The sequence below is a fragment of the Amblyomma mixtum genome, chromosome 1, assembly GCF_055824585.1.
Source record: "Amblyomma mixtum isolate Tamu chromosome 1, ASM5582458v1, whole genome shotgun sequence".
NCBI classification, from domain to species: Eukaryota; Metazoa; Arthropoda; class Arachnida; order Ixodida; family Ixodidae; genus Amblyomma; species Amblyomma mixtum.
Window position 1 is genome coordinate 294,748,938 of NC_143012.1, and position 27,459 is coordinate 294,776,396.

At 48.2% G+C, this 27,459-nt stretch overlaps 1 protein-coding gene across 1 annotated transcript; it reads right to left on the reverse strand.

The window, feature by feature from the left end:
• LOC149372106 (uncharacterized) lies at positions 1–27,200 on the reverse strand. The gene is made up of 12 exons (XM_089581651.1): positions 27,191–27,200; positions 25,981–26,218; positions 24,727–24,812; positions 23,019–23,150; positions 22,425–22,524; positions 17,402–17,639; positions 14,829–15,051; positions 12,724–12,883; positions 6,214–6,479; positions 3,585–5,192; positions 84–2,137; positions 1–36 (listed from the first exon to the last, which is right to left on the reverse strand). The coding sequence occupies exons 1-12, from the start codon at positions 27,198–27,200 to the stop codon at positions 1–3; spliced, it is 5,151 nt and encodes a 1,716-aa protein (XP_089437777.1).
• Positions 27,201–27,459: the final 259 nt, after the last annotated feature.

Here is a 27,459-nt window from a genome sequence, read left to right on the forward strand (position 1 = left end):
TCAGTGGAGCCTGCAGTTGGCTGCGGCGCTGTAAACCTAAGCGCCACGTTCGGGGATTTTGAAGTCGTAGCAGCTGCTGGTACTGCTCCGCCGTCTCGGCAGTCTTCGGCGAGGCACGGAATAGTCGAGGACTCTGAGGTTGATCCTCCAGGCCTCTCTCGGACGTCGAAAATACCCGAGAAATCTCGTGATCCGAGCATCGGAATGCTGAGCGAAAGCCCTGGTGAGGACCCGGGCTGCAGGATGGAATTGTACACGGATTCGAAGCAGGGGACCTCGAGTGTCTTCGCCGGGTGCCGCCTGCTCCGCGCGCTGGTCGGGCTCCCGGTCCTGGCGTGCGACAAAGCGCTCGCGCTGGACTCCAGGACGACGCTGCAGCCTATCGAACTCGGTGCCGCGCCATCCACGCGGCTCGCAAGTGTCGAGGATTCCGATAAGTGCAAGCCCTCAGGAGAAGGCAGCCCGATGCTCTTCGAGAACGACTCCGGTGTACCCACAGCCGCCGAAAGAAGCTTAACGGATGCCAGGAGGTCGTTCTCACGAGCTTCCCACCGATGAGACGTCAACCGGCTCTCGGCTCTCAGCTCGGAAGCCAGGCTGGGAACGAAACGGTCCGTAATGTCCTCGATCACGGCTATCTGCACCGGGCTCTTAGCCAGTTCGAGTGTGTCACCACTAAGCACGTCACAAGGAGCCAGCTCCGATACCTTGGCTCCTAAAGCCTCTGCAACAGCCTGTGGGTCCTGCAGCTCTATTTCGCAGACCGCCTCGGCAATTGTCTCCACATTACGCTGCTCACCGCTGGGACCCAACGTGCGGTGGTGTGTGGCAGCAAGGGGGTCTGGTGATGTCCCCACGGAGAGAGGCCCTGAGCAGGCCCCTGGCGACGAATGTGGCGACATTCGAGCCGAAGGCGATGACCGCGCCTGCTGCTCGAGGCCAGAGTCACTGGGGCGTGCCGACACTTGCATGACGTCGCAAGCAGACAAGTTGCGAGAGTGCGCCGGTGTAATTGCCGTTTCCTCTGGAACCGCTACTGTACGGACCACGCCAGCGGCTAGGCACAACTCTGGAGAAGGGCAGGTGTGGGTGACGTCCTTGTCGGTGGCGTGTGTCAGTTCGATCTGCTGGGCGATGTACTGCGTCTCGTCTAATGGTGGCACCGCCGCCATCGAGGCCGAAAGAGGACGCGGCGACGTGAGCGACCGCTCGTGGAGGTAGTGCTTGTTGCCCATCAGGATGACCTGGATGATGTCGTCGCCCCATTGTGTTTCCTTGGCGGCGAAGCGACCCACACGCTGACGTTCGCCAGTGTTGGGCCGTCTGGGCAGCTGTGAGCTCCTCCGATCTTCCCTGCTATCCTGTCGCTTTGCCTGCTCCAACAGACGCAGGCGCCGAGATGAACACATGGACCTGTCCTCCGCCGAGGTCGCCCGAGGTGACGGCATCGGATGCCCTTCCCACTGCTGCTCGCCTTCCTGATGTTGTTGCGGTAGCTGCGGCGCTCGCTGGCTCTTGAGATGCTCCTGCAGTGTGTGTGACACGGGCTGCGACGTGTTGGGAAGATTCGTAACCCCCGTCCTTGGTTTCCCGTCTCCGGTCTCTTGAAACGGAGCTGTCAGGTCTGCTAGATTTTGCAAGCTTGTCAAGTCCGTCGCCCGGTGCACAACACTGACACTCGAATCAGACGACAGGAAAGATAGTGTGGTCGACGCTGACGGTGGCAGTGGGCCTTCTTCCGACCGGCAGAATGGGTGGCTCACAACGTGATCCTTTGAACAAATTACACGTGAAGGCGCCAGAGACAGTTCGCTATTATGAACTGCCAGTTCTTTGGGGCCATCCCACTCGACAAGACTGCTGTCAGCTCCCGCATCTCTGCTTTGCACACTCACTTGTTGCATAATTTTCCTAGTAACTTGTCGGCCCCCTCCGTCAAGAGCAACGGCAACTAGAGTCTTCGCTTTATCTCCTATCTTCTTTTCCTCGCCGTCTTCAATCTCTCTGTTGCAGGTTCTGTCTGTAACATCGCGAGATTCGATTAAAGTACGGTCGATGTCTTCTTCGTCGTGAGTTTTGCTACTCTCTGCAGACTTTACAGCAACACTATGATCCTTCGAAGATGCTTTTTTGTCGCCTGGAAAGAACAAGAGTTTGTAACAAAAGGAGGGTGTAAATTTCAATGTTCTCAGCCAGCAGTGACAATCGTCGCAAATCTCAAGAATTTAAGCGAACTTTTCCAACTTACTTTAAAAGAGTGTCTTTTTTATTGTGGTGAAGATGACAATAGCTTGATTTTAATGGCGCAAAAGCAGCTTGGCCAAAGAGCTCCAGCGATTGCGTTTTGGCCTTTTCGATGTGGGATTAAAGAGAAGTTTTATCAAATATTCCACCCCTAGAGAATTCGAGTACGAGGCCACAGGAAAGCTTTATTCCAGAGAGAGTTTCGTGGGCACCCAGCGGCACTGGAGATCAAACGCCGCGATTCCCGCATACGAGGTGGCGGTTGCTTCTTTTTAAAGATACGCATTTATATGCTTGCAAACAGTGCAAAAGGTGGCCCAACCACAAAAACATAGGGCGAAAGTGACTGCAACGAGCCTTCCTTCAAAATCTAAATAAATACTGCTACTGTTCCAGTAGCCATCACATGATCTGAATCTTTGGGATGAACGATTGTTCATAGGGTCTTTTTGGGAACTGAAAACCTGTATTTTCGTTAAGCCCCTCAATAAAACAAAGCACCAACAGCTCTTGAAAGGACACAGCATTTTCTTCAGCTGCTCTTCTCACACCTACCACAACAAATCACCACTTTCTCCACCGTCCTCTCTTCCCATAATACCGTTTCCAGATGGCCAGGCGTCACAGCCGTTGGCGCATAAAATTACAAAAACAAAAACACTTATGCTCAGCACGCACCGATTCCTTCACCCCACCTCGGTCTAATCCCTCAATTGGGGCTGCAGCGGAGAGGCTTCGTACCATCGGCGCAAAAGAAAACCAAAAGAAAACGCGCCAGCATTTGGCGCGCAGGGAAGGATGATCAAGGGGCAGAAAAGAGATGCCGCTAATTTTTTTCAAGAGTTTTAAATACGCGGACGCATCATACATGCCCGGCACCTTGGGAGGTAAGTAACGGCGTTTCGTTGCGCAAGTAATTTACATTATCCTTCTCAGCACAGAAGATATCGGATGTCGCTGCCATAACCACGGGTTCATACGTCCTCGTACGTAACATTCCTGCGCGACTCACCGACGTTTGAGGCCTCAGAATTGTGGCGATGATGACTTATTATCCCACAAGTAAGTCGTGGTTATAATCGAATCTTGTTATCACAGTACTCTGAAACTACCAGGACATTATAAGCCGTTTCTGCGTACCAAGAGGCAGAAGCAGTATTGTAAGCCTGGCTCCTGGTTCGGACGCGCTATTTAAACAACAGTTCCGCTTTAACGCGGGAAAAATGCTGTAACCAAAGAGGAATATCGTGTAGTTTGCCGTTCACTCTCAATACTGCATCCGGCAATAAAACAATTAGAATGCCTGTCGAGCGGTAGGTAGGCTACAATGATGGGCTTACCTTCAGCAAACGCAGATCTATCAGGCTCCGAGTAACCGTCTTCGATTTCGTCAAGCACAACAGTAAAAGGCTTCTCTTCAAAGTTAACCCGCTTCTTCCGCTCGCTTTGTTTGGTTTTCTTGTCCTTGAGTGCATGGACCATGACCGAGGTCTCATCACGGTGTTCCGCCATACGAAAAGCCACGTCCATAGACTGCCTCAATGTCGCTCGGAGACCTCCCAATGATGTCTCGCACGGTTCTAGATCCATGCTCCCAAGGACGGCCTCCGGAGACGTCACGTTCCAGTCATTTTCAGTCCTGAGGCAGATATATGTTTGTTCCAAGCCAACGCCTGTTGCGGCCAGAGTGTCATCTAGTTCTTGCCGCAACGAAATGGCCTGTCCTGGCTCCCTGTTTCCAGGGCTGTTGGGTGGAGTGTAGCCCTCCAATCTGCTTTCGTCGGACGGTGTTTCACCGGATCCACTGAAACTGTCTCCCCAAGCATACACTTCAGAAGGCTTCTTCTCTGCATTTGTAGTTAGGTTATCAGAACAACCACCAAGCCTGGTCTGTTGGACTGAAACCGCTCGTTTTCCATCCCGCTTTCCATCGTCTCTGACTGTGTGTGGATGCAGAAAACTCCTTAGAAGTCGAGGTCGAGGCTCTTCTACAGCTGTCGTCGGAGAATTCACTGAACCAGGCGAAGCGTCATTCCTTATAACATGACGTAGTTTGCTCGTGTCAGTCCGCATCTCATTTGAAGATTTTCCTTGTACTGCTGGGCAAAGCATGTTAGACTCCTCAATTGTCGTAGTGTAAAACCTTGGAGGCATCGGTGAGAAGTTTCCGGTCACCTCCTGAGGTTTCAGAAGAGAAGGGCTCTCTTTTCTTGAGTCTTTAGCAGGTAAATTTGCTCTTGCAGGGGCAGGAGGAGCCGGGCTCACCGCAGCCGTCGAGATGGGATTACAAGGCAGCGGTGGTCTCTGTTCTGGAATATTCTTTCGCGGGGCATCTTTGCGTGACGTCACTGGAGTTTTACTTTGTGCGTGCTGCTGGATGAGCTTTTCAAGAACACCTCTGAAAGCAAGGGTCCTGGTTGTTGACGAGTCTGAAATTACTATAGAGCGAGATTTCGGCGGCGTCAGCACCCCGGTGTTGATTCTGCCACCATCTTCCTTCGTTTTCTCTACACATTTAGCGATGTTCGTCGTTACGTGCATGAAGTCTGGTTTCCAAGCACTCTGCGAATCCCCCCTTGCACTCTCAGGAAGAGGCGGCAGGGGATCTCGCGCAACAGCCTGGTTGGGTCTGCGTGTTAACGAATCGGAAAAGATGCGCCTGAGAAAAGTCAACGGCTTCCCAGCGGAAGTACTACGCTCTCCTTGCTTCTCTTGTACCGAAGACGTGTCGTATTTCTCTTGTACCTCCATCTTCATGTTTCTCGCTGAAATAAGTCCAGGTTTTACACTCCCCTCCTTTTCTTTCTGTTTAACCGGCGGCTTCATGGTGTTCGCGGCTTTCTGCTTACGCTCGATTTCCTGGATTAGTTTCTCCACTGGAGTGGCAGTCTTGTGCTCTATTATCTGGACTAGCTTGCGCACTGGAGCAATAGCTGTGTCGTCTACACCTGCAGTCAAAAACAGAAACGTAATTTGTACACGAAGTAGAAAACTGAGTTGGGGTGAATGCTGCTAGTGGTTGTACACGGCTGAGCTGGCTTAAATTCGGATACCATAAAGGAAGAAATGCTTCTCAAATGTTGCTTACTCAGCAGAGCTTTAGTGCAAGAGCAGGTAAAACTCCAACGGCTTTATATGGCCTGTCAACCAAACCTTAACTGCTTAAAAAATGCAGAGTCTAAATGATTCATTCCGTGATTAGGAAAGTTCACTTGTCGCTCTTGTTACTCCTGCTCTTCAGCATTGAAGAACGGAGCTCACTGAAATACACGAGAATTCTGTTGCGCAACCACGAGATGGGCAATGTTAGCAGGTAAAAGCTGTCTAGATATTGTCCATTAATGAGCTCTCGTCATTTGGTGCCTGTATCCTTCCAACATTTCACTGGAAACCTTTTCATCATTGCCTACTGCCTGGCATGTCATACCCCGAAATTCTTAGCAAGCCAAGTTTTTCAGCAGGAAATCGTTCATGAACGCAATTTTTTCACATATCGCAATATTGCACCGTCGCAATCAAAATATCTGCAGAACCCCCTCGAGATGCTTGTAGTTTTCTGATAATTGTCGTCAAAAATGCACCCCATTGGTTTTCTATGGCAGTCACTTGTTCACTTGACAAGTGAACTAATCGGTGAAGCCGCTGGATAAGTTTAAAAGCAAGATTTTGGTTTAGATCGGAAGCTTAGACCATTCCCATCAATATGGTCATAACAGCGTCCTACAGTATTCCACCGTTGCCTCAGAATTAAAAGTGGTGTCCAAGAGAAAGCTGGATCTGGCAGTAGGAGCATTACCTCTCCTTGCCTACTAATTACTGTAATGCTGCGTGCACTTCTGGCACTGCCTTGAAACTGTGTGTTGCTGCACCTCCGCATGTCTCAGCTTCCTTTCGTTTTGTTCCTGATCATGGTACTACAGGCGATATACAACAAATCAACCAATCGCCTTTATCTCTCGGCTGTCTCACCGCGACTAGGCACATCGGACATCTGCTGCGACCTGTCGACCTTGTCCGGGGCAGTCTTGTCCGGCTGAACTGCGGTGTCCTTGGTGAACGCAACGTCGGTAGACATGGCACGGTCCTGCACAGATGGTCTTGACGATGACGCCTTCACCTGGTATCGTATCTCCCTCATGAACGAGTCTTCGGTCGTAGATTGCTCCTTGCCTCGCTTGTGCAACTTGCAAGTCGGTGATCCCGACTTCTGCGAAACGGATTGGTCCCCAGAAAACCTGCACCACAGAAAGAAGAACACGCTAAATAGCCATACAGGATGTTTGCCAGGCGTTCAAGGCCTTAGAGGGGCGCTGCACGAAGCATTTTATTGGTAGATTCGTGGGGGATAATACAGTTCAGTTTCAGAGCTGTTCCATAGTAATACTTTGCAATTTTCGCAACTCACAAGGTGATGCCAAGCCCCCATGATCGTCAACATTTCCCGGTCGGCACGGCAGACGGTGAGGGTGAAATATAATCGAGGAAGAAAAAGCTGCTTCATTATGATTTCCCATATTAAACGTGCACAAAAACATGTTGCACGCTTAGCTTGAAGATACAGATCGCTCTAGATTTTTATTAAAAGGCGATTATCAACTGCATTTGAAGATATGTGAGCCATAGATGACGTGAGCAAAAGCAGAAGAAAGAATTAAAATGCGAAGTTAATATGTTTATGAGACTAACACAAGGAATTTAACAATGATGGCAAATAATGACTGAGCATTTGGCGTAGGTAATTAGTCCGCATCTGTCGAATGAATCATTCATCGTAATTTCCTATGGGATGAGTGCATGCCTTGGGGTTTAATTTAGACAACGTTAAAAGAAAAATTTTATCGCTACTACTTCTTTTATACGCCTTTATTAGGCTGACAATGTATGGCTCAGGTATTTGCGTTGTACTGAAAGAACTAAAAGAGGCTTAGTCGTGCCGTCGCGGGGAATGTTAGCAATGATTATTATTGCTGTTTTTTTTTTTTCATTATGTGCAGCTTGTTTAAGTGTTGTAGTTTCTCAGACAGTAGACCAGCAGTTTAGAAAAAGAAGCGAAAAATTAATTACAGTGAATTAGTTTTGTGTTTTCAGGCAGCAAACAGCGCAGTCCACTGATGATACAAACTATTTTTGATAATTTGTCAGCACTTACAAAGATGTGTTGGCCACATGGGCGTCCGGAGGGGGGGGGGGGCAAGGGGGGGCGGCTGCACCCCCCTGGAAAATCACTCACTCGAACCGTGAGTGATGGCCGCACGCCAGGGGCGGTGGTGCGCTCAGCCAAAAGGGTAAAAGCAGCCCCGACATCTGCGAAATGCCGCGTCCGGGCACGCGTCGTTCCGCCGTTTTCAAACCACGCCATCGTTAGCTCTACTAAAGGGCGACCTGTTGCACACATACAGCGGCACCGGCGAGCATGTGTTTCGAGCCGTCTTGAGATGGGTGTCTGTTTCTTTGATCTCTAGAGAGATAGCGACACGGAGGCAGACAGTGCATAGGGCATCTTGTTTTCGCCTTCATACGCTGGCCACCGATGAATTCTTCAGGAGGGAAGGACAAATCAGCCGTGTCCACCCCCGCTTTGTCGGGGTGCTCAGTGGCAAGCGGGCGATCAGCCGGTGCCGCCGCCGCTCGCTGTCTCCTCCGATCCTCGGGAGAGCGCAGTTCGGTAGAAGCGCCGCTTTCAGAATCTTCGGCAAAGGGGATTAGCTGCTTTTGTTCACGGCGACGCAGTCTCCAGAGGCGCCCCACACCAGCGTTCCTTAAGTCTTCTCCGAAAACCAGCGCCTTTGGTCAACGCAGCCCGATGGCGCCTGCCTGGCTCGCCTGTCCCCTCTGGCTGGGCCTCAAATCACAACAGCGCCCATGTACTGTGCGATGTCAGTGCGTGGTAAAACGACCCAGGTGGTCGACATTATCCGGAACTCTGTACTAATCCGTCCCTCATAGCTGGGGCTCTGAACCCCATAAAAACACAAAAACAAATTTTCCGACCGGAGTGGCGAGTCACGAGTGTCCCTTCCCCTCGGAAGTCGCGCGGCGTTCCTTTCACCCCCAGAGTGCGCATTCGGGGATATTGCGGCAAGTAAGTCCTTGCACGTGTGCGCGCCTCTGTGTTTGTGCTTCGGTGTTTTTAGTGGCCGGTTGTCAACGAAGCTGAGAACAACCAAGACAGCGGACGAGAAAACGACGAGCGGCGAGCAGTGTGTGTGCGGTTGCTCGGCTGTGCGGATGCGCGAGCAAGATGGAGCGAGGTGTATGAAGCTGCGAGCGTGCATTTATCTTGTAAATAAGTTTTCGTTGTATATATAGTCATCTTTTGTTTTCGACGTACGCGTTCAACTGTTTTTCCAATCAATATGTATGATGAGTGTGCACCGAGAGCGTGTAATGAAGCACTGAAATGAATTTATCACCCGTGTAATTACGCAATTCGCCCAGAAAAATCCGAGGCGCCTACAGTTGCTGTTCAAGGAAGACTGACTGAGTGAGTGAGTGACTGTAGTTGCGTGTTTGTGAACATATTGTGCTGTGTGCTGGTCATCAATCCGGGTGAGTCGAGAACCCGTATGCAGCAAGGCTGAGCACACTTCTCCACGAAGTGATAGTATCTTTCTGCATTTTTTTATTAGTTTTAATGGTTTCTTCGTTGATAAGCTCCAATGTATCTCTCCTAGCCGCGCTTTAATTTGCTGTTTGTAATTTTTCTTTCATGTGTGTATTTTACTTATTTTTATATATATATATATATAAATAAATAAATTCACTCCGCAAATAGTGCCTTTTTGCTACGAATATACCCCCCCCCCCCCCCCCCCCTCCGGCGCCAACAACCAATGGGGCCTCCCCCTGCAAAAAATTCTGCGGACGCCCTTGGTTGGCCACAACAAATGCTTCTCGAAAAAGACTCCTAGGCTTTTCACGACAGGGACAACTTGCTACGAAACTGGCCTCATCGCAAGTGAAATGTCAGTACCAGGCACTAATTTATTATTGCACTAAAAAGCCCGGCTTTACTTTTATTTATATTTATAGGCAGTGGGGTTGCAATGAACCAGTTATTTCAAAGGCGTAGGTATCTGTTTGCTTGTTCAGGCAGATCATTATGCTGCTAGAGGTGAAGAATATTCTCGTATCATCACCATATATATCAAAGTTGTGCGTGGGTCAGTCAATATGGTATCGTTTATTTAAATGATAAAAAGCAACAGCCCCAATAAGCTTCCCTGCGGAACTTCCATTGAAACTGAAATTAAGTGGTTTGGTTTGGTTTATGGGGTTTAACGTCCCAAAGCGACTAAGGCTATGCGAGACGCCGTAGTGGAGGGCTCCGGAAATTTCGACCACCTGGGGAATAATTTACTACTTATTATAGTTTGTTCTTTGTGAGATGATAGATAGGACTTCAATATGTCAAGAAAAACGCCATGGACGCCATAGAAGTCGATTTTGACAAGCATTGTCATTGTCTGGTGACTAATGGGATCAAATACCTTCAAGTAATTTATAAATAAACCTAGAGTTATTTGTTGCCGTTCAAGGAATTTTAGGATTAGCTCTTTTTAGTTAATGGTCGGTTCTAAATCCGTGTTTTTTTTTTCAGGCTTTTTTTTTTTGTACCACTACCCTTGAAAACAGGAAGTAGAGAGGTGATTTGGGAAAGAACTTAGACAAATTATCGTCTCTTCGCACTTCCCAACAGTGGCAGTAATTTTCCAAGTTCGAACTTCAGGACATCAAGATCTGGTGGGCGCGTTCAAAAGGATCTTTTTTCTTTAAGTGATAATTAAGTCTTGTCAAAACCCGCCACAAAACTCGTGACCAAAGCCTTCTCTATATTCCCAGCTTCTTGTGTCACGCATGAATGGGGACTTGCCATGAATGGTAACGTACCGTATTCACCAGAAGCAATCAGACTGCCCTTAACCCTTCTCATGCCAACAGGAGACCATTATTATTCATAGAACGATAGCGATATTGCAGGTTCCCGGCATGCAGGCTCTCCACGCAGCCGACGAAGGCTCGAGGGCCGCAGCTTCGCCGCTCCACCGTCATTCCGTTTTTCCGCGGTAACAGCAGCCTGGTTACTTTATGCAGAAAGGGTGCGTCCCCATTCACTGTGTTAAATGGCCTGTTGGTCTAGCATTCTCTTCTTCACGCAGTACACATGATCCTTTAGCTGGTCAGTTAGGTGTCTATCTGACGGCTAAACTGCTTCCCGCTAGACAGTAAACTTACTTTTGCTCTTAAAGAGAGGCTGTTTAACGTAAGCAAATAGCATTTCAATAAAATATCTATTGGATTTAATGGCTCTGAGTCCCGCTGATTTCCTCTCAACTTTGTTTACTTGCATTACTGCTGGCCACCGACGTTTCATTAGTTCCAATGACGTACATAGTACGCCTACCACTACGCAAACCTCTCGGAACCTCCCGAGCACGATTACTCTCTTTTCGGATGGCTTTATACGCAGAGCCGGTGCAGCAATGAACGCAGTGATGAAGATCAGAAAGAGTGCTTGAGAGCTTGCGACTCCCTATGACAAGGGCTGCGGCTATGATAACATCGTAAATTGCGCACCTCCTGCACACATTCGCAAAAAAATACGCACAGAAGATTTTGAACACACTGTCTGGTGATTCATCCAATCTGCTAAGTGGCAGGTAAAGTTGTTAATGTAACATCAACTTTCGGTAGGCCTGCCAAGCGCTTATCTCATCAGCCAAATCTCATCGGCTGTATTCTTGAAGCGACGTAGTGAAGGAGTTGTCATCACATAACGCAAAAGAAAAAATTAAGGCCTCTCGTTATTCCCGTAACTTCGGCTACGTTTGATTCATTCCTCACACAGTTGTCAAGACCTCCGTCTCACGAAAGCAGTAAGCAAGAGAAGGGGGCAGGTTCTTCATTGCAGCCGAGAGGAGGCCTTGCGCTCGCTACCGAGCAGCTGCTATTTCCGACGTGTTCCGTTCGATCCCGTTTCGTGCTAAGGCAGGGGGCTCGAATTCGGCACGCTTCGATCGACTGGCCTCTCTGTCAAAACACTGTTGGCACTGGGGGTCCAGAACACCTGTCGACCGCAGTCTTAAGAGGCACAACTTGTGTACGCAAGTAGCGCAGTCCTAACCTAGTGTTGCGATACCTGCAAGGGGGCTGCAGATATATCACGAACTCTTAAGCACGGTGATTCTGACGTCAGGTCACGTCAGAGTGCCAAGACTTCTAGTGCCGAATCGTGCCAAACAGCAGCGACTTGAGACAGGTGTAGAACTATAACGAATAAACTCGATAACAACCGCTATCGTCAGGCCGCACATACAGTTGTCGAATATATTACGATGCCACGCTTTCTGGCAGCGAGAAAATAAATTAGGCTTGCGCGAAAAGGTAGCAAAACTCCGTGCTGTCTTCTTTTGCATAATGCACTGAGTTCTTTCGAGATGCGGAATGCAAATTACGCAGCCACAGGATGTGTCTAAGCGTTCACTCAAGGCATTCCGGCAACGCACAATAGCTAGCCCCCTCTTTTGCCTATTGTTCGGCCGCATTATAAATTTCCAAGCGCTCTTGGGAACTTGAGCAGGCAGAGCTAAGCGGTCGGCCTCATCCAGAACTCCACTTAAAAAAGGTATAAACTTTTTTCAAGCTTCTTTACTGGGAGAAGCAGGACCGCTCTCTGCCCTTGGAAATGCCTCTGCCATGCATGCCACCGCTTGTAACCAGAAACCTGTAACATTTGGCCTCACATATTCATTCTGCGTACCGAGCGACGAGAGCGAGCTGCGGACTGCGTGCGGGATTGCTCGCTTCGTCATCTATATTTCTGCGCGTAAGATAGCAGTATTTGAGCGCTACGTTTTTGTTCTTGTTTTTTTTTTTACCTCCATCTGCAGAACGGCATCCAGCGATGGCATGCAACTGACGCCGGAGCCATTCGCTAACTTTTCATGCTCACTGCCTGCAGCAGCAATGAGAATGGCATCACACGAGCATACTGTTAATCCCTTTCTCAGGCGATGGTAATTATTACTGCACCATATTAAGGACTCCAAATTCCGCTAGAATTACGGTGTGCCCTACTGCGGAAGATAACATTGGTGTTATTTAAACGAAGGAATAAACTAAAGAATAAACAGCATGTCCCTGCCCATCAGTTAGCACGTGACATCAGACGTGGCTTATGTCTAGCACACGATGTATCTGACGCCATGTTTCAATAGCCTTTCCTCAAGTCTGCCTGGCTGTCGACCCCAGGCAAGCACGATGAAAAGGATATGCGGTGCTAACGTGACTTGAGAACCATTGCGATCTACCGGCATCACGGAACCAATGCTGAAACTTGTACACTTCAGCTGCAGATATTTAAACGGTCTTCCTTGCCGAACAGATCCAATTTCAAACAAAGTCCGAACCAGTACGACCTCCAGCGACAACGTACGAAAAAAAAAAGAGCAGCAGAAGAGTGCACAGGGCCAGACGCACTTTGGCAGCTGTGATCGCTGGGTGTTCTCGCTATCGGAGGAGCCGCGCTTCTCGGCGTTGACCTTGACCTCGGCCTCGTCGAGCATCCTGCGTAGCACCCGCGTCGGAGACTCCCCCCGGTCGACTTCTAGTCGGGCCTGTCGCAGCCACGGAATCTCGGCTGCACAGATTTGTTTGCATGCGTTGGACTAAGCACTGAAAGCTCGACCTAGTGGCCTTTCTGCATCCGGCAGGAGCAGGTGGGCCTTCACCTGAAAGCACCCTTTAAACTATTAAGACGCTCATCGCGCGCATTCAAAAAAAAGTTGGAGGCTTATCAAGGTTATCACATCATGTGATCTCACTTCAAGGTCAATGGTGGCCACCGCCGGGCGTCGCGCGAAGGCCCGAAACCTACGTTAATATGCTTCGCATAAAAGTGATTGCGCTGCAACATGAGTGGCCCGCAAAAACGGACAAGAAATATTTTCCAACAGCGCTAGACGACAAGACCAGACAATCACGGCGCTGGTCTTTGTCTGGGCTTGTCTGGTCTTGCCTAGTCTGTCTGGTCTTGTTATCTAGCGCTGTTAAAAAAATATTTCTTGTCATGGAGCACCAACTCGCTAAGTCTGCCGTCCTTCTAAAAAAACGGACACTTGTTCCCGGTACATGTTTGGTCGGGCCGGGTGGTTAACAAACGCATGAGTTAAAAAAATAATACCTATAAGTACGAAAAATTCAGGGATATGATCGGTTCGCAGCCACGTATCCAGTCTCTGGCTTAGTTGACCAAGCATTACATTAAATGTGGGCTTTGACAGCGCTGCTCAATTCCTTCAAGTAGTAGCGTTCTCTTTCCTTAAACCTATGAGCTAGTTCTATACAAGGTGTTTTACCAATGACATTACACAATTTTTAAAAATAGTAATTTTGAGTTAGAAGTGCGTTTTTTTCGGCATAGCATTGTCAACGGTTTAGTGCATCATAATGCAGCTAAGATGTGCTAACTAGCAGGCTGGTTAACTAATTTTGAATAGGTAGCTTTTTAACCATTTGTTGGGCTCCTTAATTAATGACAGGCGTGTAGCCCACCCTAAGTTGTATCCATATTATCTTCAGAATTTCGAAAAAGCTACTACCCTCGGCGCTGTGGCCCAGCAAATTTTGGCTATTTCGACGAGTTGCGTGCACTGGAGAGGTTGCTTTGCCTGTTCGGAAGCACATGTATTTTGGCACGATGTAGCTAAAATTTATTGCGCCACAGCGCCGAGGGAAATCGCGTTTTCTAAATTCTAAAAAAAAATGATATGGATACAACTTAGGGTGGGCTACACGCTTCTCAATAATTAAGGAGCCTAACGATAATAGCTAGAAAGTTACCAATTCAAAATTAGTTAGCCAGCCTGCTAGTTAGCACGCCTTAGTTGTATTCTGATGCACTAAACCACCGACAATGTTATGCCGAAAAAAAGCGCACTTCCAGCTCAAAATGCATATTTTTAAAAACTGCGTGAAGTCTTAGGTGAAACACCATGCATATTAGCTAATTTCTCTGTGCTCCTTACTGCATTTGCTATAAGAACCACTCTTCTAGCGCATAGACACTAGGATTCGCGTTGAACGGGAAGCCTAACGGTATCGAGTTAAAACACCCGTCTTAGTTGTCCTCTTATTTACTTTCAAAGCATGCGGGCGTTAACCATTCATGAATGCATGTTATTCGCAAGACAGTGGGAAGGGCTAGTGAATTTAGGTCCTTGCTTGCAAAAAGCTTGCATATAATAGCTTACAACGGCCGCCATCAAAGTGCATGTGAATTTGTCTAAAAATGGTCACCTCACAGTCCATGAAATAAATATCCTAGACATCAAGCTTCCAAAAGAGGATCACATGTTATAAAAGGGCTACAACAGTTCAAGGCACACAGTACGAGAGCGTGTAACAATAATTAAATAGTTCTTAAAAGTGATTTTCCAGTTGTACATTCGCGCTGAGAATTTCATTCAACATAACCGCGACCACAAAGCCCAACACTAGGATCCCTAACGCGCTGAAAGAGGGAGGGAGGAGGCATAAAAGAGGAGAGAGGAGGTAGAGATTGGTGCTAGTGGAGGTGACTCAACTGGATAGTTCCTGGGAGGTCTTTTCTGTGGTCTGGCTCTTGTGAATGGTGTGCACTGGAGCCTCTTTGTGCACGGGAAGAATGCGCTGCACATTGACCGCTTTGGAGCCCGTTGCTCTTGCAGAACGCGGTGAGACGCGGTTCGCTGCAAAGCCCGGCAACTCCGACGACTGCGTTGACTCCTCCTTGATCGCGCTAACGCGGACGTCTTGCAGGAACGTCTTCTGCAGTTAGCCAGTGCGCAGGACCGGGAATGAGTCAACTGAATTTTTAACAAAGCTTATAAGTCGTTGGGAACTTTAACAAAGCTTATGAGACATTTGGAGCTTTAACAAAGCTTATGAGTCATTTGGAGCTTAAACAAAGCTTATGGTTCATTGGGAACGTTAAGAAGGCTTCAGTATGGTTTGTTCTCGAAAGGTAAGGTGAACAGTACTCCTTACCTTACACATATTTAGAGCTAAAGGGATGCCAGAGGTTCTCCAATACACGGCTAAGAAACGGACACCTTTGTTGGGTTGGGTACAATACTTACGTCACACAGAGACTTGCAGTTGTGGGCGTAGCTGCACTGTGTGATTTTCGAATTGCGCGTGAGAGGAACACAATTTGCGGAGCTACAGCACCCAAGGTAATTACCGTTTCGAAACTCCGGAAACTGATGACCAGCTACAAATCTGTCATTGCAACCAGGCGCCCAAATGTAATAGTTGACGTCAACTGTTAGAATTTAGTTAAGCACCATAATAGTTAACATGACTCTCCTACTTGATGACGTCCTCGAACACAGATATTACTGCGCTGCGAAAGCCATCTTTTTAGCTAGAAAAACTTATTTTAAAAATCAACGGCTCGTGTCCCTGAAACTTCGACGTATAAGTGTTGTTCTTATTCAGTTTTATTGCTATTTCTTTCGGAATACTGTCAATCCCATCTTGGGATTTTTACAGGAGACGGCAAAACATACAAATACAGGTTCAGTGCTAACTTTTTATAAGAGTAGAAAATAAAGGCAAAACCTGCAATACAAATGGCAATAATAAATAAAGCAATCATGTCATCAAACTGATGATGTCACTTGATTACAATAAATACACTGAGAAGAGAACTGTAATACAAAAATACGAGCAAGGTTATGATGAGAGGAATGAAAGTACAGAACTGTCAGCGAGGGTAATAAATTTGTCTATGGTGCGCTGGGCTGTGACTGATGGATGCAATTGATTCCAATCTCGAACAACTTGTGGAAAAAAAGAATATTGAAAAGTATTACCGCGACAGAAATATTCTTCAAGGGTGAGTGCATGCTTGTGACGTGTTCCTCGTGTAGTGTTTATACGAACAAAGTCTGTGGGAGACATTTTTAATGCATTATTAAGAAGTAGATACAAAAATTTTAAACGGTGTAATTTGGCACGGCTGGTCAGCGTGTGAAGCCCTGCCGTGCGTAAAAGATCTGTGGCTGAATGCATAGCAGTTGAAGATAAAGCGCACGGCTTTCCTTTGCACCATCTCGAGCGTATTAACGTTGTTTTTAGTGTGGGGGAACCAAGCTATGTTGGCGTATTCTAAGACCGGACGGATGCTATTCTTATTGCCTTCCTAAATGAGTGGCAGTCGCGGTGACCGCCTGAAACTTCGTTTCTTGAACACACTAAAGAAGGAAAAAAAGAAGGGGCGTCCGTAACTCATCCCGCTAAGTAGTACGGCCGCACGACGGTGCGCCTGGCCGCCTGTAGCGTCGCTCTCTGCGGGGCAGCTTCACTCCATTGATGTCGCAGTTGGTGCCATCTATGGCATCTCCTTGTGACAAAGCGTGCGAAGTAAATTGATTGTTATCATGGAGGAAATTAAGAATTTATGAGAGACCGTTACGTCATATTTTTATCTGAAGCTGGACCTGAGGGCTCCCTCTAGCTATTATTAGACTGCAGTCTCAGCGTGCCTGCACATACGCAGCATACAATCGTAAAGACGACGACGCTGCACCCAACGTTACTATTGCCTGCGCAATCGGCCAGACTCCCAGTAGCCAATGCGAAAGCACGTGACTTCCGGCACGCAGCTAGGATGGTGAGGGCCTCTCCTGAGCTTTGCTTCCTCCATTATTATAATCAAGAAAAATGATTTTTTTTCCATGCCTTTCTAACGCTGAAAGTTGGCAGAAGCGGGGACTATATTTCGCTGCGGAGAAATAGCGTGTTTCGGCTCCGTAGCTTCCGCTCCATTTCTGAAAAGAGTTATTGCTGAGCATGGTATGCATCTAGAAACACTTGCGTCACAATGTTGCGTTAAAGTGCGCGCGAAATAAATGTGACATCGAGTGAGCGACCATCCAGCAGCCGCAGCTGTCCCTTAGTCCGACCTTGTAGCCTAACTCGCACTTTTCAATCGTGTCCAAGGTGAGGTAGGTCGGTGCTGGATTGAGGGGGGGGGGGGGGGGGGGGGGGATAAGAACTTGCCACATAGCGCTAAACAGACACGGCACAGGGAGACACACAGGACGGGCGCTAAGTGAACCGTCACCAGCTCACCCAAGCTTCCCCTCTGGCAAAAATAAGAACGACGACGTACCTGCACGCTCTGCTCCCGCGGCCTGATGTACCGCTGCGGGCGGCGGGGCCCCCTGGCGTCGCGCGGCGCAGCCCGGTGCTCGTCCAGCGAGCGGCGCGGCCGCCTCGCCCCGTCCTTGTGCCCCAGCCGGATGGCCGAAGACACGCGCCGCCTCGAGTCCAATGATCGCTCGGTGACGCTGCGCGGAGTGGTGAGGGCGCTATCCCACGACCAGCGGCCGCCGCTGCCGCCAGACATCCTGCGACCACGACGACAGTTGTGAGCTTTATTGTCTAGAACGGTTGGCCATTCGGCGGCCAAAGGGTTCATCCAAGCGAAGGGCACAATCAGGGGGAAGAAAAAGACTCAGCACTCTCTATATGTTAAAGGTACTTGGAGTGTTCATTATCTGCCTCCTAGTGCAGCTTTCTAAAAGCGGCTGCTGTTAAGGCCACATTTCTCATGAGCCGCCGCGGACGCTCAGCGGTTAGCGCGCGGCTATTTAACCGGAGTACCTGGTTCAATCCCAGAAGGCCATGACGGCCGCGTTCCGATGACGTCCGCGTGCTCTACGATGTCACCGCACTTTAAAGAACCGCAGGTGGTCTAAATTAATCAGGAGCCCTCCACTACGGCGTCCCTCATAGAAAATGTGTCGCTTCGGGACGTTAGACCCCACAGTTTACGTTTCCCGTTTCAGTGACGTTGACGTTGGCGTAACGCGGCGAATGAGGCGGGGCACAGCTAACGTTGCAGATTAAGAAAGGAGAACAACGCGAGCTAATGTTAGCGTGAGAGGGGATGCGGTAACAGCGAGGAAAGGTAAAGAGGAGGCGAGGCATAGGCGAGTGGGAAGCATCGCCAGAACTACTGGCGGTGGTGGTGAAAACATTTATTAGGCTATAAATGGGACAGGAGGTGGATCAGCCCGTAAGGGACCGATCCTTACAAGCATTAGGTGGAGGCCCCTAGTTTAGCACCCCGTAGCTGTGGCCGCCGCCCGGGCGCGCCCGGCTAAGGCTTGTTGGGAATGTAAGTCATGGCAGCCGAGCAGGGTCGCCTCCCAGTCCTCCCTAGTTGGGTTGGGGATGGGAGGAATAGCCGGGTTGGAGGGGCAGGCCCGCGCCATGTGATAGGTGTCCGATACAGCTCCAACTCGCCCGGCAGCATACTCTCTTGAAACGCCGTTCTACGGTGCGGGCAGCTGCCGCTAAAGGAGGAGTCAAAATGTTTTAGCGCAGCGGGGCGCAGCAATGTATTGGTGAGAAGGCGGAGAAGGAGCCGCTCATCCTCCTTCTTGAGACCTTTACAAAGGCGGGGGTAAAGGCGATGACTATCTTGATAGTATGGTGTAATATCTTTGAAGGTATAGAACGGATTAAAATCGGGTTCCTTATCGGGTGGGGAGAAGTGTCGCCCATGGATGCAGCGCACAGTTATCCGTGATCATGGTGCACGGACCATTCCTAGCGCTCCGTGCGGTTTTCGTTGCCATCGGGTGGGACGCACGGCCATGAGCCGCCGTTAAAGCAGTTCGAAACGTCTCTCGGGTGGACCACGTGGGCGGGAGGCCACAGCCAGCAAACATAGGGCGGATTGAACACACACCTTCTTTATTGAACACAGGAAGCACTCGCTTACATTTCGTGGACAGAAAGTGACAGCTTTTTCGCCATGCTACGTAATGCAGGAAACTCAGCGATAGCAGTACCGCCTGTCGTCCCACACACCTAACCAGAGGTACCAAACACTCAGACTGGCATCGACATTTCGCACCACCACAGCAGTCACTGAAATTCGCAGTAGCACAAGGAATAACGTCCAGTGAAATTTTTAATTTTGATTTCATTCAATGGTATCAAATGAAGTGAAAGTCCAGGTAGTCGTCTTTTCCGGCAGCACATCCGTTGTCGATACAGTCTAGTCAGCGCCGATTTAATTCTTCTATCAGTGCATAGTCTCATGCATGGCGTCACAGAAGAACCAGAGTGGCCTGTGCATTGTGCATTGTACTTTCGGACTTGTCACTGTTGCGCAGGTTGAAGGGAACCAAGGTTCGCGCCTAGCGTCCGATCAAGAGGCTAGCAGTGGTGTGCGCCGCTGTAGTCAACAGCTGACCTCATTCTGCTTCGACGGCATGCCGAAAGCAGTGCACCACTGCTGTAAGTCCGTTGTAAACTTTCACTAAATGTAACATATTTCTGCCTCATCCCTTGATGCAAGCCGCTACAGCGCAGGACGCAACACGTATTCCTTTTAAATATGTCTCTCTTAAAAAACATTTACAGTCTATAGACTGTCCACAGACTTCTGCCTATAAAATCTATAGACTCTCCATAGAAAAATCCTAGAGAACCGTCTATGAGCAATAAAAATGCAACAGACAGTGTATAGAGTGTAGTAAGAGTGTATAGCCATAAATCTATAGATTTATGGCTATACACTCTTAATAGAATTTTTTTTATAGACAGTATATAAACTGAATAGACAAAAAGAAATGTCTATAGGAAGGAAATAGAGTCTATAAGAAGCCTATTGACTGTCTGTAGACCATTTTTATAAGGGTTAGCACAGCAAAACAAAAGAAAACAAATACAAAAATTTATGCAGTTAACACAACAGAATACTGACATTGTTGCAGCACTTGCCTTCTGTTTTCTTGGATGGGAGAAACATTTCGCGAAAATATTTACGCTATAGTGTTGTGGCGAGCAAATTCTGGTAAATTTGGTTCTTTCAGCAGCATCTGGAAACACGTACAGGCACCTATGGATCGCTTTCTTGTCTTCCTAAATATCTGCTCTCGTCCAAAATAAAAAATATATGCTCTCTTTAGGTGATACATTAACTAAGAAAAAATTCACTAAGCCATGCGTTGTGGGTCTACAAACGAGGACGCATTTGAACGTACGGGCTAGGGTGACCGAGGTTTTGCGTAATTAAAGCAATCTGCGTTGATAACTCCCCGTGTGTCGCAATTTGCCAGCGAGTGCTCGGGGATCGATGGTACAGTATAATTCCCTCTGTAAAATCTGCTATGCCGACATAGTGACATCGAATGTGGACAGGCAGAAGCAGTGCGTTACTCAAAAAAGGCGCAGTATGCTCTCACGCCTCTGAAACTGTGCGGGGTGTCATTGAGGCTTTAGGAATGGCATGAGTTGAAACTAGGCTCCCAGTTTGCAAAGCCCCCTCGCTCGCCTAATAAGGGGCATTACGAAGTCAGCCGCGAATCGTCCTTACGCGCGAAAAGCTTTGCGAGCTGGGCCGCTGATCGGATGAAGGCTGACGCCAACTTCCGCAAGTCAAAAGTTTTAAGGCGCTTTGCGAATAGCGTTAATTTGCACAAACCGCACGTTTTTCCCATTTCATTCATAACTCGGATATCAACATATAAATTTAAAAATGGTTTGATTGGTGTTCTGGGGTTTAACGTCCCAAAACGACTCAGGCTAAGAGGGAGGCCGTAGTGAAGGGCTCCAGAAATTTCGACCACCTGGGGTTCTTTAACGTGCACTGACATCGCACAGTACACGGGCCTCTACAATTTTAGTCCCGGCGATTACTGTACGAAGGTACAGTGACAATTGGTGCATTATAGCATTCATGAGTGTTTCGTTCGTGGCTCAGTGCTTATGGCGCTCGGCGGCTGACCCGAAAGACGCGGGTTCGATCGCGGCCGCGGCAGTGTAATTTCGATGGAGGCGAAATTCTTGAGGCCCGTGTACTGTGGGATCGCAGTGCACGTTAAAGAACCCCAGGAGGACTAAATTTGCGGAGCCCTTCACTACGGCGACCCTCATACCCTGAGTCGCTTTGGGACGTTAAACACCCATAAAAATAGGGGCTAATTATACAGACAGCTATTAGGCTAAGGCCTCATGCCCAATAAAAGGTCCCATACTTTTCATTATACCAAGAGGCGAAGAATTCAAAGGAACAGCTGTACGTCACCTCTTTCTAGGTGCGGCACAGGCATAGGACACCAGGATCGCATGAGTCATCTTCGAGAAAGGGCGCATCAAAGCAGCTTCCTTTGGCAGGTAGATGGCGTCGATATTTTGGAGCACGGGCTCATTTAGCCACACCAAAATATTTGTGCGAAAATCATCATTTTCCCGCCTTCGACACGTCACAGCCTCCAATACAGATTCCATACATCAATCTACTTCAGATTAAATGTTAGAAGCATTTTCTCCTTGTAAATAAAATTGTGTCTCCCAATCAAACAGTGGGTGTCGACACACTACAAAGGGAACACTGCATTGAGGCGCCCCACTTCGAGAGCGCCAGCACCGGGCTGCGCGAATGGCCCTTGTAGCATTCCCATCAGCCAGTAAATGAACACAGAGTTTGGTCACTACATACTACGACTGCGGTGAAGATGCTGCTCATACCAGAGAAAGTGTCATGTGCCGCTGTCACTGCAAAATTCCTTCTCATAGCGGTCTAGAATGGTAGCAATTATGTTCTGGCGTGATGTACTCTTCTGGCCAAGAAGACAGGGAGGGTGGGGGGGGGAGACGGCAAACAAATTGAGGCCACAGTAATGCGCCTTTTTCATGGCCGCTCTGAACATGCGTGCCCATATCCACTGCTTGAAAATCGCCAGCTCTTACTGCGCATGAGCAGTTCGTGTTAGTCACAGGGGCAAGCGACAGATGGCAGCATCTGTCAAGCACGCACTTGCCAGCCACTTTGGAGGCGCTGATGGCGCCTCGTAGGGCCGGACAGTGGTGTCCGCCCGTTTGTTTTCAACCACTTTTTGCTACTCCCCAGAGGGCACCGCATCTTGCGAGAAAGGCGAATTAGAGAATTGTGGCCTGAAACGCACACAATTACCTGTATGTTGCGCAGAGACTTCGCGCAAAACACCTACGCTTTTCTCTCTCCCAAACTTCACGATGATGATAGGCTGCAGATGCACTGCTTTTGCACAGGACAAAGCTAGGTCAACCAGCCTGCAGATGTCAGTCTATTCTTCCTAGTACCGAGGCACCGCGCTCTAAAGTAGGCTGTCTGTAATGTCAGATACAGTACTCACTTTTTGTAGGTGTAAGCACCGCCGATCATAAGAAGCACGGCGATTAGTACAGCTGCGGGCGCGATGGCGAGGAGCATGTTGTTATGCGGAGCAGATGTTGCTGAAAAAGAAAAATACAGCTCATGTTCAAAATCTCGAAAAAAAAAAGAAGAAAATACAAAATGAAGACATCGCCCACAAAAATCCTCAGCGTTTCAACATAGGATTTCGTTGCCTGCAGTTAAGACGAGCGCAAAGCGGCTTTGTTCGCGTGTTGGCACCACTGACAAATCCTGGGTTACCCATGTCCATTCGAACTCTTAGTGTATACCACTCAACTGAATAGTCGCACGCTTTCGTGTCCTGCAAAGACACCGTTGTCTAGGGCAATACACCAGCAGTGACTACCGACTGTGGTTAGCTTTTATTACATAAGTTTGCATACGTGTAGCTAGTAGTTCGCAATCTAAAGAATGCACTATTGCACGTGTGTTGCCGAAGACTACAGTGCCCGCAGAATGCGTTCCAGCAGCCATACACTTCATTAAGAAAGGAACTGCGCAAAACAAACATGTACAATAAGAGCCACAGGACAGGCGCGGGCCCTATACTCACGTGCAAGGCACCGGCGGGCCTCGGTGAGCACGTAGGGCAGCGGGCAGTAGCAGAGGAAGTCCACGCACTGCAGGTTCGGGTTCAGGTAGCTGCACTCCTGGTGGCTCACGCACGACTCGTACATCGACTTGGCTGCAGCGAAGAAAGGCGCCACAGTACCTAAATAACATCACGCCGAAATCTGCCTCGTTAGCGCGATTATCGATTCCCAAGTTTCACTGTGAAGGTGTGATGCACATCTCCCATGAAAGTATCGTGCACGGCTGCACGTAAATGTTGTTTCTGAAAACTAGAGGAAGTATATGGGAACTTATCTTGTGTCAGTTAACCACCCTTACAAAATATTTTTAGACAGTCTATAGACTGTCCATAGGCTTCTGTCTGTAAAGTCTGCAGACTCTCTATAAACAAATCCTAGAGAACAGTCTATAGGCAATATAAATGCTATAGACAGTCTATAGACAATCTCAAGATTTATGGCCATACACTTTTAGTAGGCTTCTGTCTATGGAAAGTCTGTAGAGTATTAAAAAACAAAAAGAAATGTCTGCATGAAGGCAATAGAGTCTATAGAAAGACACAGAGTCTCTATAGACCATTTTTATAAGGGTAGGCATCGACTACGAAAGAATCAATGAATGCATTGATGGTCTGTGCAGACCGAGCAAGGCAGCACAGAAGCCAGCTGTATCCAGGACGTCGAATAATTATGAAGAACTTACAAGCACAAAATGCTCTATGGAGACGGCCACTGATCAGCAGTCTGCAACATTAGCCTCCGAAATATTTCTCGGTTTTAGCGAGAAAATGCATATCGGCTCCTGCTAGAGGCTCTCTTGAAGAGATCTGTCACAGGACTGCTTCTGGGCCTGTATCTTCACGTTCTAAGCAGCTAAAAGGCTTCAAAGGGAAGTAGTGCTATTCCATGGTTTCCAATTAGACAGTTCGGATGTATCCGTGCGGTGTGAAAATGATATATGTGCAGAGGTTACTCACTTATCTACCAGAACGATAAACAGTGCTAAAAGCAAGAGACAATAATGGCCTCTTTGCTTCCCCAAGTTGTGGTCCCTAGGGGAAAAAAAAGTCGGCCGTGGAATACTTAAGGCCACAAGAATATACTCCAGTAGCCTAATAAGGCTATTTCTTGGGCTAGTTGGTTGCTCATATTGACGAAAACTTAAGTGCGCAACTTAAGCGCGCTGTCTCTGCCACATCCTCATAGGCATGCACAGATCTCTCCATAAGGCGGGACCGAAGTTAATGGCCGCTCCCGTTCTTGTCTTCTGTGTACCAAGGAAAAATATGGTACATAATTTGCGCCCTACTTCCCCATGTCTATTAAGGGGGCCACTTAACTCCTTCCCCCCTCCCCGTGCGCACTCTTATGCGCGTCCCCGCATTTTTGTGCTCTTAGGCCTACGTCAATAAGCAATGGTTTAAGTGAGAGCTGTGGGCCAGCGGATGTTCTAGGAGTGATTAATTTTATCTAACAAATCGCTCAAATTAGCTTTATAACACATCCAGCTAGAAACGTTGTCACACTGTCCTGCTGCAACAAGCGCTTGCACATGGCGAACGACAACTTTGACGATGCGCTGCAGTCAGGACAGAACCGGAGGGAACGAAAAACCGGACATGTTTTCTACGAGTTTTCTCGTAATCTCGAGAACAAACCAAACGTGCCGCCATGGAACAAAGCGCTTACCTCGGACGCACTTCTTCACACCACCTTCGTTGATGAACACAGGCGTCTCTTTGGCGCAGCCGCAGCGGTAGACTTCGTGCTCGGCCCTAAATAAAAGAGAGAACGACGTAACTAAGGTCAAGAGACTAGACTGGAGAAGCTGAATTACAGTGATTCTTGGTACTCCTACTTCCTTTGCTCCAAGAGTTTTTATTCGCTCTACATATGTCCCTGCGATAGTGCTGCATAATACACGCATCGGTTATCTTATGATTTACATCATCAAAAGGCTGCGAGCCTTAAATGCCACACTTACAAATAGATGCTTCTGCGCAAAAATTGTATGCTTCTGCTAAGACAAGTACAGCTTAGCTGGATTACAGGACCCGCTGGACAACAAAAGAACATATGGCTGGTACACCATGGCTTTGAAGCAAAGAAGTTCAGCGTTATGAAAGACGAGCAAAAAACATTCGTTGAGAGACAGGCTGTAACATCAAGTTTATTAATCAATACTCTATTTTTAGCCTCTGTAATGCGTGCGCTATACCATACGGTCCTTGATGCAAAACGAGGTAAAGTTGGAACCAGCGCCCTTACCTCAACGTGTGTGAGATAAGGTATGGGCCACAGTTGTGTAGCTCGCGCCTGCTACAGATCGAGATAATAGCCGCCCCCTATTGCTGAGCTAACAAAACTGATATGCTTATTTCAATGCAAGACGTTCCTACCATGAAATACCCCTTAATAATGGCAATCAGCACTTTTTAGGCGAAGCAAATGTGCTGAAAAAAAATGTATATATAAATTTCACTTCCGAGGTCCCGCAGTGATACTGGGCGGTCATTTAATATAGGAATTACTCTCACTGCCGTGTCACTGAACGCTTAAATCTGACTGGCGGTCGGGTCATATCAGCTGAGCAAGTGCTTTGCGCAAAGCTTCAACTTTGGAAAAACTAGATCGCGAAAGAGAAAACGAGCAGCTTGATTGATAGATTAGGCGACAGAACTTAACAGCTTACCTCTTGCCCTAGATAATCATGCTACCAAGCTTTTCAAAATAAAAAAAAACTGGATTAAAATATTGCTCGCCACCAATAAGAACTATTCTCCAGATCTGATTACCGGTTTCTACTCACAAAGATCGACGCACTAGAAGTCCTTCTAGTAAATCCGTGAAGACGAAACTGGAGCATCAACTGTACCTTCAATTCTCATAATCCTGCATTGCCTATAGTAGTCTCTGTGCGCGGGAGAGTATAGGGTGACTCACTTGAGGCATGCGAGTCCCAGGGAGCTGCTGCAGCGTTCTTGAGGCCCACAGGCAGAGCCGAAGCCAGCGCCCGCCGTGCCGACGTCCCTGAGCGCAGGATCCTCCAGTCCCGACGACGGGCCCGGGTCTCGGGGCGGAGGTGGCGACGTCCCGAGTAACGGCAGCGGCTGCTCGCGGCTTGTGGTCGCCGGCGCGAGTAGGCCCGTCCACGGGACAGCGTGGTACCATCTGCCGTGCACTGCGTGCACATACACGTCACCATGTAAGCCTCCGCATTCTGAAGCTATGCGTCTGTCTCATCGTTACTGTTGTGCTTCAGGCTATTTGTCAGGCTAGAGCCGTAACCGTCGTGCAGCATGAAATTGTAGTTTGGAACTCGACTGTAGAGACCGTTCTGCAAATAAACGCGCTGATGTCAATTCTTGGAGCAATTACCGAGAGTTAGCACTGCAGTGTGAGCCTTGCCTTGGCTGATATGAACTTAGATCGGAGAAGTATACCAATTTTACAAGGTGGAGTCAAAAAGTAACCTTAAGTACTTTTCATTTTTTTAAAATGAGTTTATTTTTATTTTTTTAACACAGTACCTAGAAAGTTGAGCGTATATATGTGAACACTTCATTCATGTCTTGAATAAAAAGAAAACAAAAATCTCGATGTAGACCCTGCAAACTTGTGTGCACCTCTTCTTACACCTCATCGCCCGTGCTTAACTTCCTGACGCAGCTAGCCTCCTTAAGAGGCACGAAAAATGAAGTAATCCCTCGGCGCTAGGTCATGTGATTACACTGTGTGCAGAATACGACGAAGAATACAGACCGTAAGGAAAATTGAGCACTCCGCAGTTGCACGAAGCGTGTGTGGCCACCCATACGTTGCTACAACACTACACTAGAAGTGAGAAAGCCAAATCGTTATCACTCGATTACAGGACTTAGGTGGTCCTCGAGAAGGCGGCAGTAGTGATTTCTGTACATAGTGAGTCCCTCGGGCATATAATGCTCCACGATTGGCTCTTTACAGTTCCAGGAAATGTCAGCATTAATTCGCTGGCCGACGTTGTTCGAATCCTTGGTTTTGGCGACGACGGATGCCCCCGCTCCTTGCTTACTTGATAGTCTATGGATGGAAGTGATATAGTTGTCTACAGCTACGACATCCTGTAGAAAATGATTTTATCCAGATTTAAAATAGTATAACAGCGCCTCACAGCCATCCATGCGGCGTTCGCTAAACTAGGAGTGTTTTCGTTCCCACCTAACGCAAACATTCCTTTACATTAAACATTGATACGCCTATATGGGAGTAAAAATGGAGTAAGCTGTCCTATAGCCCACACCCTTTCATAAAGCGGTGTACGCACGCTAGGGGACAGCTTCCTTCCATTTTACTCATTTCAGTTTAGACTTAGTGCAGGCCGTTCTAGATTTATTTCATCCGCCGTGCCACGGCTAATCCTAAGTCCTTGCGCTGCCTCGT